At 43.4% G+C, this 18037-nt stretch overlaps 1 protein-coding gene across 1 annotated transcript in view; it reads right to left on the bottom strand.

Annotated features, from left to right (window-relative positions):
- Window positions 1-17475, bottom strand: part of igsf10 (immunoglobulin superfamily, member 10) — a 34163-nt gene extending 16688 nt beyond the window's left edge. Inside the window, exons 1-5 of the mRNA XM_048604745.1 lie at window positions 17140-17475; window positions 14718-15006; window positions 14509-14638; window positions 12430-12820; window positions 1807-6231 (exon numbers count right to left, since the gene is read on the bottom strand). Coding sequence (XP_048460702.1) covers window positions 1807-6231; window positions 12430-12820; window positions 14509-14638; window positions 14718-14929 — 5158 coding nt within the window. The 5' untranslated portion in view covers window positions 14930-15006; window positions 17140-17475. The remainder of the gene's footprint in view (window positions 1-1806; window positions 6232-12429; window positions 12821-14508; window positions 14639-14717; window positions 15007-17139) is intronic.
- Between the last annotated feature and the right edge of the window lie 562 nt (window positions 17476-18037).

Genomic DNA, 18037 nt, shown 5'->3' on the forward strand with positions numbered 1-18037 from the left:
CTGATGCTGCTTGGCCTGCTGTGTTCATCCAGCTCTGCACCTTGTTATCTCTAATGTTCTGGGGAACTGGGTTCGAATCCCACCATGGCAGATGGTGGAATTTGAATCCAATAAAATATCTGGAATTAAGAATCTAAGTGACGACCATGAATCCATTGCCGATTGTCAGGAAAAACCCATCTGGTTTCACTAATGTCCTTTAGGGAAGGAATCCGTCATCCTTACTTGGTTTGGCTTACACGTGACTCCAGACGCACAACAATGTGGTTGACTACCAACTACCCTCCGGCAATAAATGCTGCCTGATCAGTCACACCCTCATCTCGTGAATGAATAAACACAAAAATAAAAAAAAACCTGTCACAGTGAATTGTGGATACATGGCCACATATTCAAATATATCACTTGTCACCTTGCTGAAGCTGTTTGATATCACAGCGCAGGTATGAAACTGACAGCTGAGAATGTCTCACAGCCAGCAGTGCACACCTGCGCAGTTTGCTGTTCTCATGACGACAATGAAGTTATCAATCTATTTTGCAAGGTCTGTACCCGATCCTAGAATTGTAAGTGTTTAAAGGGAACCTGCAGGGGTATAATTTCCTAAAAGCCCAAAGGAAGTGAAGCGTCATCGGTACTGGACCAGAAGGAACAAAAAGAGCCACTGTGCACTTTTTAGCCCAGTTTAATGGATCATTAAAGCAATGCTTTATGTAGCAAAAGTCCTAAGGAATGTTATAGGATCTTTTGCCTAGTGTTCTCAAGTCAATGGATTATGAATGATTCTTCACTGGAGTTACACTGACATTTTAGTGTCTGCTTCATTTAAATAGCTTCCAAGAGTGGCATCATAATTGCTAACTGTCATAAGACATGTCTGACACAAAAGTATTGCATGAATAATTAAGTGAGTGAATTAATGAGTGAATATATTTATGTATGAGTGAATGGGTGAGCAACATAATGGATTATTTGGTGAATGGGTTAATGAGTGTATGGTGAATGAATGAATGTTTTAAAGAATGGATGACAGTCAATGAATGGGTTAATAAATGAACAAATGACTGAGTGAATGAATGAACAAAGGAGTGATGAGCAATGGAACAGCTGGATTATTCAAATATTGAATACTCTCCTAAGGTGCATCTCTTAAGTTCAAATCATTAAGTGACTGGGTAACACTTGTTTTGGACCAGACTGAACTCCCTCAAAATATATTCAGAAAATAGCCTAGGCCCTAACTTTTACTTATTTTAAAGGTGAGTGTAAGGTGTTGCATTCCAGATGCAATTTGATTGGTTGAACTACTCGCTGTTGAGTAAAACACTCTTTATTCATAAACTATTGTTAAAATGCAACAAAAGAAGAAAGAAATTGGAATAACTTAACTCTGCTGGAAAATTTAACAGAATAATAGATTATTTAACTACTAAACAGTAACAGTTCCAACATGGTAGCATCCTACAAACACACCCTTGGCAAAGGCAAATCGGCAAAACAGATAGTCTCACATGTAATTCTAGTAGCCCTGGCTTTTAGTTGTAACAGAGAGAGGAAAAACAGCTTCCACATCCAGCTCCAAGACCATAGCAACTACTACTGAAACATTAAAACTAAAAATCCTGGTTCTGTGGGAGGTAGACCCACCCATTTAGCCTGCTTCTATTGTTCCAGCTTTTAAAAAAAGGCCTCACAAGCTGTTTACTTGATGGATTTCAATAGACAGCTTTACACCTCTGTCTTAAAACCTTTCTTCATATAAAAACAAATACACTTTTTAAAGTTATTGTATTGTCACACATTTACCTGTTGAGATTTTTGTCCAACTGATGATGGGAAGTGGATTCCCGGTTGCTTCACATGGTATAAATGCATCAGAATCTGCCACAAATGTGAAACTGGCTGTGTTTCCACCAATCAGTCTGGGTTTGGAGGGATGGTTCTGACTCATGGGATCCACAGCGATGATGTTGTGTGACAAAGCATTGGACCTGTTGAAAACATCATCTTTACCACCTTCATTCCCTATAGTGTTTTCAAGATCACCATCCAATTTGGGTGGTGCCACTCTGTATCTGGTTGGCCCCTCTGTAAAGCCCAGTGGTGTTTCCCATTTAGTCTCAGTACTTGTTTGCACAGTGCTTATGGCTTTGGTCTGCAGGTTTTGCCAAAGTGGCGTATCTATCCTGGATTCTGGCAGCAGAGGTTGGGCCTGCTTCGGAGGCTCAGATGTGGTAAACCTGCGTAAGGTGATGCGGAATCTGGACACGGTCCTGGGGGGAGACCTGGCAGTGATCAGTGACTGGTTGGAGCTGGCAGTCACAGTTGTAGAAAGCACACTTGAATCAGTGGATGGTGCAATGGTTGTGGTGGTACTGGTGGCTTCAGTAGCTGGGGGCAACAGCGTCATTTTGGTAGGATGAATTATCTTTTGGATGGTAGACCACCTAGTTGCCTCTGTGATGGTGGATGATTGAAGTTTAATAATTGGGATTCTCCTTGCCGTGGTTTTGGAAGTAGATGGGACTAGGGTTATTGGATTGGTTGTGTTGAGTGGCCTTACAGTTGACTGACTGGTGAGGGCATTGCTCGGCAGATGGAGAAATTTAGAATTATACTGCCTTGTGATTGTAGTTGGATTCACTCCAGCTGAGGTTAAAAGAGGCTTGTTTGATTGTGCATCTTTGACAGCAGTGTTAACTGCAGTGGCAACATCATGAGATGCTTCAGTGGGTACTGAAGTGTCTGGAGATAATGGAATCCTAGTTTTTGTTGGACGCATCTTTCTACTTTCAGCTGCTGATGTCACCAAGCGATTACGCCTCAGGGTTGCTCGTGATGATGGTTGTATACGCTTCCTTGGTCTCTTAAACTTGCCTGATATCCTCCGACGGAGTCCCATTCTGCGTGTGGTGTGAGTTGTTTGGGTAGTGGCTGCAGTGGTGGTTACAGTCTCTGCAGTGATGGGAATGGTTGTAACTGTTGTTGGTGGATTTGTTGTTGAAGGAGTATGGAGGAAAACAGCAGGGAGATTCGTAGTTAGCTTCATTTGGTTGCTATTGGGATTTGATGTCAAGATGTGGGGTTTCAGTGAGCCTCCTACAGCCTGCGATGCCATTACACTGTGAGGAGTAGGCTTTGTTAAAATGATAGACATTTTAGGAGCAGCAGTTTTGGCCTGGGAACTCTTGATGGGCTTACTAAGCCTTCTCAAAGCATCCTTCTGATTTTTCACTCCAAAAAGCCGATTCCAAGGGATCTTCTCACGAACAATCTTGGAGGACTGTGTTGAAGGCTTGGCAGTCATCACAGTAGGCGTAGAGAGAAGGTCAAGATAAGGTGACCTTCCTGGTAATCTCCCGCTAGTATGTGTTGTTCTGGCAACTGAACTAGTCTCAGTGAGCTGTGTAGTGGTTTCAGACTCTGGAGTTTGTGTTCCAGCATCAGCCCCAGTCACCCATTGTGACCAGGTCGTTCCCACCTCAGGATCACTAACTCTTTGCATTTCTTCCATTGGATAAATGCGGGTGTGTTTGGTTGTAGCTTCACCGGCACTCAAATCTCCAGATTGCTGGACGGATGCTTGCACAGACCTGGTACTTGATCCATTTGGCACTGGTGCTGGTTGTGGAAGTGGAGGTCCTAGTGGGACCTGGGTAACAGGGGGCATGCGATTTGTGCTGGAGGCTTCAGAATGCATCAAGGTGGACAGTGTTGTTCTCTCCTCAGACCAAGCAGGCCTCCTCATTTTGGGTCTCACAATCTTGTACCTGTGTCTCCACATGCCTGGCCTACCAAAGCGACGTCTATGGGGGAATTTCCGTCGCCACTCAAAGCGCTGTGGTTTGGAAACTGGAGCACCAGTGGTCGCTTCCCTTATAATGTGAAGCTGCTGAGTGAGGATGGTGGATAGGGATGTAGTCAATGGAGATGTGATTTTCTGAGTGGTTTTAAACAGAATTCGATTCCCATCCTCTTTGGCCATAGTAACTGTTGCAATGTGAGTGTGATAGTCACGCAGCCTTTCAGTCTCACTTTGTGACACTGCCACAAGGTCAACCTTTCCTGTTGTATAAGTTATTGATGACGTGTGCTCCTTTGGTGTGTCTACGGTCAACGGTATTGGCGTCGGAGTTGACATGTAATGGGGCTCCTTAAAATTGCTAGAAATTGTCAGCTGAAGTTCTGCATTTGCTTCGGGTGGTTCAGATACATGCGGAGTTGCAGTTGGCCTCTGGGATATCACTCTGATAGATTCCTTTTTAGTAATGGTCTCTGTTACCTTTGGAAACAAACTAGAATCTGTAGCCACCTTTAGAATTGGAGGAGCTACAGCTTTTGTGTCTGGCTTTGTTGTGTGAAATTGCTTTACAACCGGAAGAACTAATTTCAACTGTGGACCAATTTCAGTTGACGTCTCAGTGATAGGATGTGATGGAATACTTGAAACAACGGTAGGTGGTGTGGTTACTACCACCATAAGTTCTTTCTCTTCTGCATCTTCCAAGTCAACCCCTGATGTTTCCTCATCAGCTGTTGTCTCTGATGACAAATCTTTCACGTGAGGTTTGATGGTGATTTTACGTGTTGCGGTTTTTGTGGAGACTTTTTTTCTGACCTTTGCCAGATACTCTGCCCAGTGCTGAGGGTCTACTCTCCTTCTTGGTTGTTTCAAAAGTCTACGGTTAGGCCACCGATGTGGTTTTGCGCCACTGCCATGAATTCTCCTCCTGGGGGTAACTGTGGCTGCTGTGCTTGTTTCCGGGTGAGGTGTGAGCTGTGAACTGCTGGTCGTAATAGAGTATGTCTCGTCCTCTGAGGTACTCTGAGAAGAGAACTGATCATGCTGCAAATCTTCAGACTCCAGCAAGTCTTCCTCACTCTCCCCGGATCCAAAGTCTCCCTCTGCCCTGGCGTTACTTTCAGCAATTTCATTCTCAGGAGAAATTCTGGACCCAGTAACCATCAGTTGTAATGCCAAGAGATCAATTCCATATCGGTTCGCGGCCAAACACCTGTAATAGCCACTGTCCCTGGTTGTTAGCTTTTTTATCTTTAAAGTCCCATTTGGGGTTATCTCCTTACTCCCAGTTGTTTGATGTAATACTCTATGGTCAGGGAGAACCCAACTAATGGATGCATTTGGAATGCCAGTTGCTTGGCACGGCAGAAGGATTGAGTCGCCACCTGATTTAGAAATGTAAGGGCCATTTATATAGCTCTCTACCACATTAGGGTCCAGAATGATAACTCTGAAGCTCAGCACATCTGCATCTTGGTAATTGGTTCCCACACAATGATAGATGCCAGTGTCGTATAGGTCAGCTATCCTTAGTACGAACTTGCCATCTGCATTGACTGAAATCCGGCTATCGTCGCTGCTGTATGGAGCGCGCACTTTGCTGCCATCTGGAAGTATCCATGCAATGATGGGTTTGGGGTCACCAATGGCTTGGCACTCCAACTCCACTGTCCCACCTACCACCACAAAGTGCTCCATTCTTGCATCTTTGGCTTTCTTTATCATCACCCAACTATTTTTCCCAGGTTTAGCTTCTAGGTCTTGCAAGTTAATCTGAACCTCTACCTGATACTTGATTTGCAAAACGTTCAACGTTGTCCGAGTCCTGTCCATCTGCAGGGCGATCTCGTCTTGCATTAGCCACGCGGGATCTGCCCTGATCTGCATCTCAACACCAGTAAACTGGTGCAAGTCCGAGGCCGGTGACTGTTTATACAGATAACTCATGTACGGTGTTTTGCTCAGCAATGTATCCTTCTCAAGTCGTAGAGGTGAATCAGTGTACATTGCCAAGATGCCCCAAAGCCGTTGGATCTGTTCATAGTCGACATAGCAGACCAGGAAGGTTGACAGGGAAGAGTTTAGCAGCACGTAGCCTTCTTTTTGATCCAGGCTTACCTGTGGTGTTTCTAAGGGTCTGTGAATGTTGCAAGTTATTTCACAGCCATTCCCAGACTGATCGCTCATGTTCAAATTCATCTGACCTAATGGGGCCACAAAATCCTTGGCATTAACGGCAGCGTAATCCCCCTCTTCTTGAAGAGTGCTGTTTCTGATTTTCAGTGGAGATTGGATACTTGGTGGTGCACATGCAAATACTGAAGGAGGCAGCTGTAAAATAGTTTTGCCCCTAGAGACACCTGGTGACGTGCACAAAGGACAGATCTGACCATTTGGATAATTTCGGTCTCTCTTGCATTTGATTGTTCCTGGAGAAGAAAGAAAAATCAATAGTATTTTTCTGGTTTTTACATTGGCAAGTATTGTTAATCTAAGAAAAAGGAATTAATTATCTGTGCAGTTGATGTTCTCATACATCTTATTGCAAACCAAAGTTTAATTAAGTGGGAGAATGTTGGATTGAGTTGTGTAATAATGAAATGGGTTCAACAGTCTTTCAGATTCCTTTTCATCTTTTCTAGTTCTTGTCTAATTGATGGGATTTTCTGCCAAGTTATCATATTGACATTTATTTAACCTGTTGTTTAACTGGGAGCTTGTCTGGAAAACAAATATCTAAGACTGATGTCCTACAGCTTTCTGCAGGCACTCAAAGCAATATGAGAAGGAATCTTTAGGAAAACTTGCAGTTACTGAAAGTTAAATTAAAACTTCTGAATCTCTGTGCTCCCCAAACCACTTAGCAGTAAATGTGAAATCGACATTACAGCTAAATCTTTCAGAAACATGCTAAGACAAAGTCCAAAATGATGTGATTCTTTCAGGCTTAAAGCAGAGTAATTATCAAGAGGAATAATTTGGGAGGTTCTTCTCAACAAGACAGAACATTAGCTTACATCCTCATAAAGAAGGGCTCCTTTCTTACAGTTGTGAAGGGATATTTAAAGATACAGACGGTCAAACAGGTAAAGAATTTAGTTTACTAAAATAGATCTTGTCACTTGACCTTCACACACAAGGCTTGAAATTTAATTCAACATTATCAATCTAGACATGATATATTTTGCATTTCTTGCATGCATTAATGGAAAGATCATGTCATGCTTAGCTTTCACACCTCGGTATGTGTTATAACCCGCTTAGGTTTGTCTACCACCATATAATTAAGATTATACCTCCTTTATTCCAAGGAAGGATGGTGCAAAATTGTTTTTCTCCCTTACATTATTGCCTCCCTCTCCCTTGGACCGATGAATAAGCCTTATTTGTACTGTCCCCAATCCTATAGGTACACAAGAGAAAGACACAGGAGAAAGACGAGTCCATGTAGCCCCTTTCACCTGTTCAATCGTTCAGTGAGATCATGGTTTATCTATGACTGAGCTCCAAATATACATTTTTGCCCCATATCTCTTGATAACGTTAGCTACTAAAAATCTACTAACCTCAGTTTTAAAACTGCAAATCGCTTAAAAATAATTTGTTACGAGTGATAAGTGTGCTAAACTTCTAATAGGCTTAGCGGGAGAACTGATCCCTAATTAAGAGTGAAGGGCTGCTTTTCTTGGAGAGGAGAAGGCTCAGAGGAGATTTGATGGATGTTTTCATAATCATGAGACGTTTTAGACAGACAAATAGGGAGAACCTGTTCCTACTCACGGGAGCCATGATGTGGAGGTGCTGGTGTTGGACTGAGGTGGACAAGGTCAGAAATCACACAACACCAGATTATAGTCCAACACGTTTATTTGAAATCACAGGCTTTTGGAGAACTTCACGTGACAAGTGAGCAGTGCTCCGAAAGCTTGTGATTTCAATTAAACCCTTCTGGACTGTAACTTGGTGTCGCGTGACTTCTGATTTTACACATGGAAGGATTGAGATCCAGAGGGCGCAGATTTCTTGCAAAAGAAGAAAATGTGATCTGAGATTTTTTTTTCACACAGCTAGCAGTTAGTGCCTGGAATGCATTGCCGGGTGTGTGGTGGAGTCTGGTACAACTGAGACATCGTAGAGGGCATTAAATGATTATTTAAATAGAAATAATACGCTGGTTCCAGGAAAAGGACAAGAGATTGACTCTGAGCCAAATTGCTCAGAGAACGGGTGCTGGTGCAATGGACCAAATAGCATCCTAACATTATTGGATCCCATCACTGAAAGCTCCTGCTTTGGTTTTAAAAATGCCCCCAACTCTTCCTCTAGTTTCTCCTATTCTACCCTATTTAATCCCCTTAATATCTTGAAAACTTCAATAAAATAATGCTTTAACCTTCTAAATTCTAAGGAATATAGATTGTATGACCTCTCCTCCTGATTTACCCCCAAAATGTCATTCTGGTAAATCTTCCTTATAATTTCTCTCTAAGGCCAACATATCATTCCTGGTATGCGGTGCTCAGAATTACTCACAATACTCCAGCTATGCTTTAAGCAAGGTGTGGTATAGTTGAACAAAAACAGAGTTGCTGGAAAAGCTCAGCAGGTCTGGCAGCATCTGTGAAGGAAAAAACAGAGTTAACGTTTCGGGTCCGGGGACACTTCCTCAGAACAATTGTACAGCTGAAATATGACTTTTCCCATTTGTATTCTAGCCCTCTAAATACAAAGGTCAGCCTTTTTGATTATTTTCTGGACCAGTATGGGACATTTGCTATGTAGAAGGTACCCTCTCCTATCCTTTTTAGGTCAGAAGTGGATGACACATTTGCTTATATTGAAATCCATTTGCCATAAATTTTGTCTAGTCACTTAACCTTGCAATCTCTGTTTGTACATCCGATGTTTTCATTTCCATTTCCAGGGTGAGGGATGGGGGTAAATTAGGGCTCAATAATTGGTGACCAGGGCCCACTTGCACAGGTCTGCCATGTTGTAATTTTTGTCCTTGTTGGCACTCTGGCCACTGCCCCTCCAATGCAGCTATGTCACCAGCCATAAATTCTCACCAGACGTAACACCTTCATTTTGGAGACCCCTGGATGACCCTGGTGGAGCTCAGCCAGAATCTGGTAGTGACCTTTGCTCAGGACAATCGGTTTTGCTCTACACTGTACTGTGCTGTCCTGTCCTGTGATCTGGTCTCTCCCGGTCCAAAAAGCTTTCAGTCCTGGTATGATGGCCCTCTGCCTTTCCTCCATCACCACTAGCTCTTTCAGTTTTGCCAGGACTTGGTCTTTCTGCGTCCAAAGTTGAATATTGTCAGCTGTGACTGGAAGTGTGACCAGAAAACTTAAAACCATTTCGGACTCTTCCAGTGATGGTACCACCGGTGGTGTATCTGCCAGTGGGAGGCAGTTCAATGCATCCACATTCACAACTCGGCCTCGCGGATGTTGTTCCAACTTGTCATTATACACACTTAATATTAGAGCCCACCACTGAATTCGGCCTGAAGCTATGGGTAGCACTGTCTTGTCCTCTTTAAGAATGCCTAGTAGGGGTTTGTGGTCCGTTATGATCACAAATTTACACCCATAAAGGTATTGGTGGAACCTCCTGACTCCAAGTATGACCACAAACCTTCCTTCTCTATCTGGGTGTATTTACACCCTGCATTAGCCAAAATCCTGGATGCATACGCTATTGTGCGTTCCTCTCCATTGGGCCACCTATGAGCTAATACTACCCTGATGCCATACAGGGAGGAATTGCACGTCAACACCAGCTCTCGCTTGGGATCATAGTGGACTAATACCTTACAAAACGATAGCCGTGTCTTCACTTCCCTTAAAACTGTGGCTTGGCTACGCAACCACTTCCAAGACTAACCCTTTTTTAGGAGTTGATGCAAAGTGCCAGGATGGAGGCCCAGTTATGTATGAACTTACTGTAATAATTCATCAGCTTAAGGAAAGACCTAAGCCCTGGTGTAGACGTGGGAGCTGGGGAGCCTTGATCGTCCTCACTTTATCTTATAACAGCTGCAACCCAGTCTTGTCAACTCTGTAGACCAATTAGGTCACTTGAGGTGCCTGGTACACATTTTTCCCTTCTTGGGTGTACACCCACATGGGAGAAATTTCTATGGATTGTGTCCAAGTTCTCCAAGAGCTCCTTATTGGTCTTCCCTTTCATCAGCATGTCATCTGGATGAATAGTAACCTGGGGCAGACCTTACAAAGACTTTGCCATCATCCGCTGAAAGATTGCACAGGCTGATGATACCCCAAATGGCAGTTTTGTATATTGGTAGAAGCCTTTATGGGTATTAATTGTAGCACTCTTGTTGCCACTGAAATAACTCCACAAAGGCCTGGACCTCTGACACTAGTCCAGCTCCATCACAGCCTGAGTCTCACAATCTCTGACACTCCTCTTTTTATCTGTCAGCCAGGGCTCCCTGATTAGACCAAATCCAATCAGGGAACTCATATTCTATGAGGTCACCTGGCTGATCTCATTAGAATTACAACAATCGTTTGCCTGCAGTTCCATGAGCTCATAGTTTCATATGACGGGGACCTACGTACAAGCCTCTGGCCCTGAAATGGTTACACACATTGTGTTTCCTGGCCAGTATCTCTGTCTCAGGCTTGCTGCAGTGCTGCAGTGAGGCTCAGCACAAGCTGGGAGAACAGCATCTCATCCTCCTCTTGGGGACCCTGCAGCCTTCAGGACTCAATATCAAGTTCAATCATTTTAGAACCTGGACACCTTCCTCCATGTCCTTTCCCCAGCCCCAACAACCCAGGCCGTGTCAAGGCACAGGCTGCGATCAGCACAGCCAACCCATTTCACCTACTTATAGTCCCCATTATCAGCTTTTCTTTCTCCTGAACATACTATCATCCATCCTTTTGTCTCTCTAACTGTCATTCCCCCCCTCTTTTTCTCTTTGGGTTGCATCTGCCCCTCTCTGCTCACTCCTTTTCCACCCCACCTTCTGTCTTCAGCATATATACAATCTGTTCCTAGCTACTACCAGTTCTGAAGAAGGATCACTGGACTCAAAACATTAACTCTGCTTTCTCTCCACAGTTGCTGCCAGACATGTTGAATTCTGCAGCAATATCTGCCTTTGTTACCCTCAACAATGGAAAAATGTAACCTGTATCTCTAAATCCTCCCACTGTCTCACAAAGCCAATTTAATTTTAGTCTCTCTGTTTGCACACAGAACTCTGTTTGCCGACATACCCACTTGCAGACTTACGGACCAAGAGCATTTGCAGACTCACAGAAGTATACACTGTTCTTATGAACTTTTAAGTACCAGATTTGTTTAATTTCTTTCCAACTCCTACTTTGCTAACAATGGCCCACTTTTTCCATTTGGCCAAAGGCACAACGGATTGAGCAACGTTTCGGATTTGAGACTGTAAAAAGCACTTCAGAGATCTTACTTCAAAGTATATCTAAATGAGCAACACACTAACTTTCTGCTGGTTTTCCAAATTTGAAGCTGGAATGAATAAATATCTTCTCATTTTCGTGCTCGCTTCACCAAACAACAAATGAATTCTGATTAGTTTTAAACTGTTCTTCCTTATGTAGTTAAGACTTTACAGCCGTAAAATGACAGGGCACATAAGCAGAGTAGAAATTTCAGCAAAAAGTGATATACTGGAGTAAAACCTCATCTTGGATGACAATGATAAATAGATGGCACCACATGGACTGCTATTCTGCACTGCATATGAAGTTTGTGGAAATAAATGTTCCAGGTGCACAGAAACCAGGCAACAAAAGGCAATGTTTTGAACTATTAGTCAAGGTGAATTTTCATCCCCATTTTATCTAGCATTGTACCTGGATTATAAGCTTCAGCAACAGGTACCATTTGACAGTAGATGGACTACAATGTAGGTTTACAAGAATGATACCTAGACTTCAGGGCTTAAGTTATGAGGAGAGATTATACACATTATGCCTGTTTATTCTAGAATTTAGAAGGTTAAGGGGTGATCTGTTCAAACTGTTCGAGACAATGAACAGGAGAAGACAGGGTAGATAAAGATAAACTATTTCCACTGGTGGGCAGTTCTAGAACTAGGGGGCATAGTTCTGAGGAAACGTCACCAGACCCGAAACGTTAACTCTGTTTTTTCCTTCACAGATGCTGCCAGACCTGCTGGGCTTTTCCAGCTAACTTTGTTTTTGTTCCTGTTGTAGTCTGAGAATTAGGTCCAGACAATTTAGGAGAGATGTTAGGAAGTGCTTCTACACTCAAAGGATGGTAGAGGTTCGGAACTCTCTTCCACAAACGACAATGAATGCTACATCTATTGTTGATTTTAAACCTGAAATAGATAAGGTTTGTTAAGCAAAGGAATTAAGGGATATAGGCCAAAGGCAGGGATATGGATTTAGACCACAGATCAGCCATGATCCCCTTGAATGGTGGAATAGGCTTGAGGGATTGAACAGCCTACTCCAGTTCCTATGTTTCATAGAATCATATAATCCCTACAGTGTGGAAAGAGGTTTCTATGGGTGCGCCACGTAGTTGTGATTTGCTCGCAGTTATTGAAAATGATGGCAGGATAGATAAATCATTGATCATACCTGGTAGTCTTTCATTGAGTTCAGTTAACCACCTCAAGTTACAATCACAAGACCATTGGTTTCCGTGCAGATAGATGCTTTCAAGTTCTGGGATATAAGATAGCAGATCACTGGGAATGGATGTTAGAGCATTATCTGACAGATAAATGTGCTTTATTGAAGACATTTTGAAGATCTGGCTGAAGCGAAAAGTGACAAATGTATCTCTGTGTAGTTCCTGAAGCATGTTTCCTTCCAAGTGGAGCAGTTTCAATGAAGTGAGCCCATAGAATGCTTCAGGGTTAATGAATTCAATGCTGTTGTGGTCCATATGTAACCGCACTATGTTGCGAAGGCCATGGAAAGTCTCACGATTCAGTGCTTTAATCTTGTTGTAGCTCATCTTCAGAACCTTTAAAAATCAACAAATAAGATGATTATAGCCCATTCTATGGTATCTACAAACAATGGTCATACACACAACACTGTAGGAACCTATAAAATGATGTGGAGATGCTGGCGTTGGACTGAGGTTACAAAATCAGAGATCACGCGACATCAGGTTATAGACCAACAGATTTATTTAAAATCACAAGCTTTCAGAGTGCTGCTCCTTCATAAGGTGAAGTGGAGCGGGGGGGGGGCGCGCACAGGCACAGAATATATAGGTGGTGGACCAATTAAAGTTTATGCGGCTTGATAGAATCCACTCATAATTACATTTTAATTGATGTTGTGGTAATCATTGCAATCAAAGGTTACTTTAGTCAACTAGAAGTTGCTCAGAAGATCCTGACACATTGGGGCCATGTGTGGAAGATATAACTAGCTTTGTGATTGACTGGAGTCAGAATTACAAGAACAACAGACGCTGACTGCACTGCTACATGCATATCCACTCCTGTTTTAAGGTGCCAAGGACATTGACCAACTTGCCCATGTTATAAAGATTAGGAACAGGCTACTGGACTAGTTTAGTGTTCATCTTCTATACCAGCCATAATACTAACCTTGTGTAACCTCTCTGCATGTCTCATTATCTGCTCACCTTAAATAACCTATCTAACACAATCTTCAATGTTGAAGTGCTCTAACCTCTAGTCACGGACTCCAGTGATGCATTCTACAGCCACATAATTCCCTATGTAAAAACGTTTCTTACCCTTCCTGTGCTAAATATCCACAGAGGCAATAAAAATGAAATTAATAGCTCTGAATATTGTTAATAAATGGCATAAGTTATCTGGGCTTGTCACTGAGAATGAAATCAAAATGGCCAAGAACAAAATTATTCTGGAAGTGCAGGTACATTTCAAAAGCTGATTTACTAACATAGTTAACCTGCCAGAAATGTTGTTTAAGTTGCCATTGACCTTGATTTCTCCACTTACTGTTTGGAAATTTACAACAAAATTTGTGAAACCTTACTGTTTGTGTAATAGTTATGTTAGTGGAGTACTAATGCAGAGGCCATGAACTAACAATTGGAGAACCAGCTTGAAAAATTTAAATTATAGCATGTTGGGCAGTGATAAAACATGAACGTTCTTTAGTGGAGGAAAAACACCATTGTTCTTCTGTCTGCCTGAAACGTGTTTCCAGTCTGACATCAATATGCCTGTTTCCTAATTGTCCTCTGAATTTACGACGCATTACTTGTATCAAACGCTGGAAAGGGAGCCATGTGGAGATTAGGTCCCGTTTTGACACTGAGGACAACGCCCATGTGTCAGGAGCCACTGTGCTAAAGTGGTGTTTGATGACAACCATGATGCATTGCAGTGATTTGCCAACGCTGCTTTGACAGTATTGGCCAAACCCATGATGCCCAACCTTGAAGGACAGGGTGGCAATTGTATGGGGACACTTATATTGGCCGAGTGACCTATCATTCTGATTCTGGCATACGTTGTTCTCTCTTCATGGTCACTAAGCCTTTACCCTTGACCTTCCTAATTAACTGAAGGATGTGGGCCTGTCATTTCCTGCTCAGTGCAATGAGGGGCAGGCAAATGGATACCAAACTTACCAGCTGTGCCCGCATCCTGAGAATGAATTGAAGTAACACTCTACTTTCCAACCAATTTTGGTTGACCTTACCTGCAGTGACTGCAGATCCTGAAAGACCTTGTCTGGTATCTCTTGAATCTTGTTACTGTGAAGCATCAACAGTTCGAGATTTTTCAGCCCAGCAAAACTGGTGCTGGTTAGCTCCATCAGGTTATTATAACTGCAAGGAAATGACAACCTTAGTATCGGAAGAGGACCAGTCTAAAGCAGCACAGAAGGAAAGTTGGGCTGAAACTCACCCCAAATTTATACGCTCTACTTGAGTTTGGATGCCGTCTGGGATGGCGCTGAGGTATCTGAAGGTGCAGTGGATTTCGGTCGGCACGTAGCAGGCGCATAGCTTGGGGCAAGCGGCGCAGAGGCACCAGCGCCCGACGAGAGCTGCCAACGTCACGAGCAGGCCACAATGCCCAGAGAAGAGAGACAGACTCCTTTGGCGGACTGCACTCATCCTCTTTGACCCTTTAGCAAAGGGTTACATACCGCAAGGTCAAACTCCCTGCAAATGGACCAGGGACTAGAAAGAGCCTGAGTGGGATTGAAAGCAAAAAGGGAATGTTGAGCGTTAGTATTCAAAACTGAGATTCAAAGATCCTATTGAAACGGTTGCATGCGCAAAATTGCATATGTTAAGGTACATTAACAACTCAGTAAAACTATTAGATCATTATTTTATTTTGTGTTAGTATGCATCTCTGTCACAGAGGCCAGAACAATGAATATTTTCAAGATGGAGTTAGGAAAAGTTCTTAAGACTAACAGGTGAAAGGGTATGGGGAGAGAAAGCAGGAACAGGGGACTGAGTTTGTGACTCAGCCCAAACACGGTTTTATCACAACTGGATGGAAACTTGCGATTAATATTTCCTTCCAATCCGTCCTCATCACCACCAACGCAGTGAACAATTCCAACAACCCTAGCTTCATCGTTCACCCACTTCATTCTTAAACAGAGGTGGGAGCTGGCTCATTTGTGAAGCTGTTTCTTAAGGTTTGCAAGAGTAGTCTCCAAGCTGCCAAGATCATATTGAATGGCAGAATAGGTTCAAAGGGCCGAATAGCTGACCCTTCTCCTGTTTTCTGTGTTTCCATTGTGTGTTATACCAGTGTACCATATTATACCGGCATAAAATCACACAGCCAGGTACGGAATGCAGTTGGAAATGTGGGCGAGGCGGGTTCAATTGAGGCGTTCAAGAGGGGCATTGGATGATAACATGGATAGAAATGGTGTATAGGGATGTGGGGAAAAGGCAAGAGGTTGGCAGCAAATAACAGAACCTTTGCCAAACAATGGGCTGAATGGCCTCCTTCTGTTCCATAACAATTCTGTCAAATATTATAAGAATATAAACTTTGTGGTCAATTGTCGAATTAATGTTTTGGGAGGTGAGAAGTCTCCCCCTGGGCAGGTTCAGAAATGTCTACAGCTCCTTCAGACCAGGCACTGACCCTTTTATTCTTGCTCTGGGTGGAATTGAAGCCAGGAACGCACCTAGATACAGGGTGAGCACACCTCTTCCTTTGCTGACTGAGTTCACCGGCCCTCCAGTTACACACACGTACACACACACACACTACACAAGTCCCTCTCTTCCCAGTCCAGCTCAACACTGGCACACATACACACACTGCAGCAAGCTGAGCTTATGAACCAGCCCAAACACAGTTTCATCAGAACTGAATGGAAACTTGTAATTAACGCCTCATTCCAATCCCACGCCTCGACTCCCTCATCACCTCCAATGCAGCAAACAATTCCAACAACCGTTGTTTTATCACTCAGACACTTCATTCCCACAACATTTGTGAAGCTGTTTCACAAAATTTGGAGGAATGGTGCCCCAACTCACCCTCTCCACCCCCCCTAAAAGAAACGAGATTTTATAATCATGTATTAAGATAATGCCAGAAGTCCCACGATACCAGGTTATAGTCCAACAGGTTTATCTGAAAGCTGGTGTGATTTCACATAAATCTGTTGGAATATAATCTGCATCGTGTGACTTCTGTCTGACCTCGTCCGCCCCAGTCCAACACCGGCCCCTCCACATCATATACAAAATAATAGTCTAATGGTTTTGACAAGGAATGAGAATCAGGAACTGAGCGTTCAGAATCAGGACGAAGTGGGATTTGGAAACGGGGTAGTTTTATACATTATACCTTCTGCATCAGTCTCTCAGGGAAGGTTGTGGAGGGCTATTTAAGTCAGTGCTGGGAGTTTGAAAGTCTGCATTAAGGACACGCTAGGTCAGACACATTCCCCCTGCTAGCCCGGCCTTACGCGCAGAATTACACTGCAGAGGACGGCCGTTCGGCCCATTCAGTCTGTACCGGCTCTCCCAAGCGTAAGAGGATCCCTTCTCCACGCTCTAGTCGATCCACCTGGGGTCTCGCACCCGCATCCCCACCTCCCCCCCCAACCGGCAAAAGGCATGCAGATATTGAGCTTGTTTGACTTTGTTTTTGGCAATAACTGAATTTACAGGGTGAGGGTATTTTCACACATTGGGGGGTGGGGGGGAAGCAACAGACTTCGTTTCTCTGCCCAGATCCAAACAGCAGCACTACCTTGTAGTTATTTGTGGAGTAGAACGCGATAAAATACAAACCCCGCAACAAATCGAGCAGCAGGAACCAGGTTGAACTGGACTTATACCTCCTTAGGATTCAGGTCAATGAGGCAGCTCCAACGTTGCTCAGTCCAGAAACAATCCAAACCCGGATTACTGAGATCCACCTGTTGCTCCAAGCCCCTTTTTCTCTGGTAGCGAACAAAAAAAAAAGGATCCAGTCAGGGCTTGAATTCAACCTGAAGTTTGTTTAGACAAGTCTGGAGCTGCGCAGTGTTACAGACAGCAGTAACGACCCTCCCCTAGCACAGCTCTGAATGTACGGTGTGAGTTATCCAGAGAGGGCAGGCTGTTCTACAGGCACAGAACTCCAGCAAACCAATGCCCTTTATACGTATCAAACCTTTCTCTCTCAGCCCTGTCTCTGAACCAGCCCGGTTCATTCCACCCACTTCCCCCAGGAACTTCCAAGTGACTGTAGTTCATTTAGGATTTACTTCTCTCAGAGAGAGAGAGCGCTGTTTTCACTCATTCCCGCCCAGTTTCTCAGATGAGATGTTGCCAATCTGTAAATTGTCCCTACTTTTGGCTGCTGAGCTCATTCATGCTTTTACAGAGAAATTCCTCCTTCACTCATTCACAAACACACGTCCTTTCTCCCCTTTTATTCAGACGTGGAGCTTTAGTGTCACCAGAAAGTGTCACCAGTATTTGTTACCCATCCCTGATTGCCCTTGCTCTTGCTCGGGCCGTTTCAGAGGGTACTTACCGTTTTATAGAAATGGAGTCACATACAGTCTAGAAGGGAAAAGAAGTAGCACTTGCAAATTATGCATATTTGTCGCAATTTTTACACCTCAAAATAATGTACCAGTATCAAAAGAAAAAGGACTGTGCATGCTGGAAATCAGAAACAAAAGTGGAAATTGCTAGAAAAACTCAACAGGTCTGGCAGCATCTGTGGAGAGAAATCAGAGTTAACAT

This window comes from Rhincodon typus, chromosome 13 (assembly GCF_021869965.1).
Source record: "Rhincodon typus isolate 14 chromosome 13, sRhiTyp1.1, whole genome shotgun sequence".
Lineage (NCBI taxonomy): Eukaryota > Metazoa > Chordata > Chondrichthyes > Orectolobiformes > Rhincodontidae > Rhincodon > Rhincodon typus.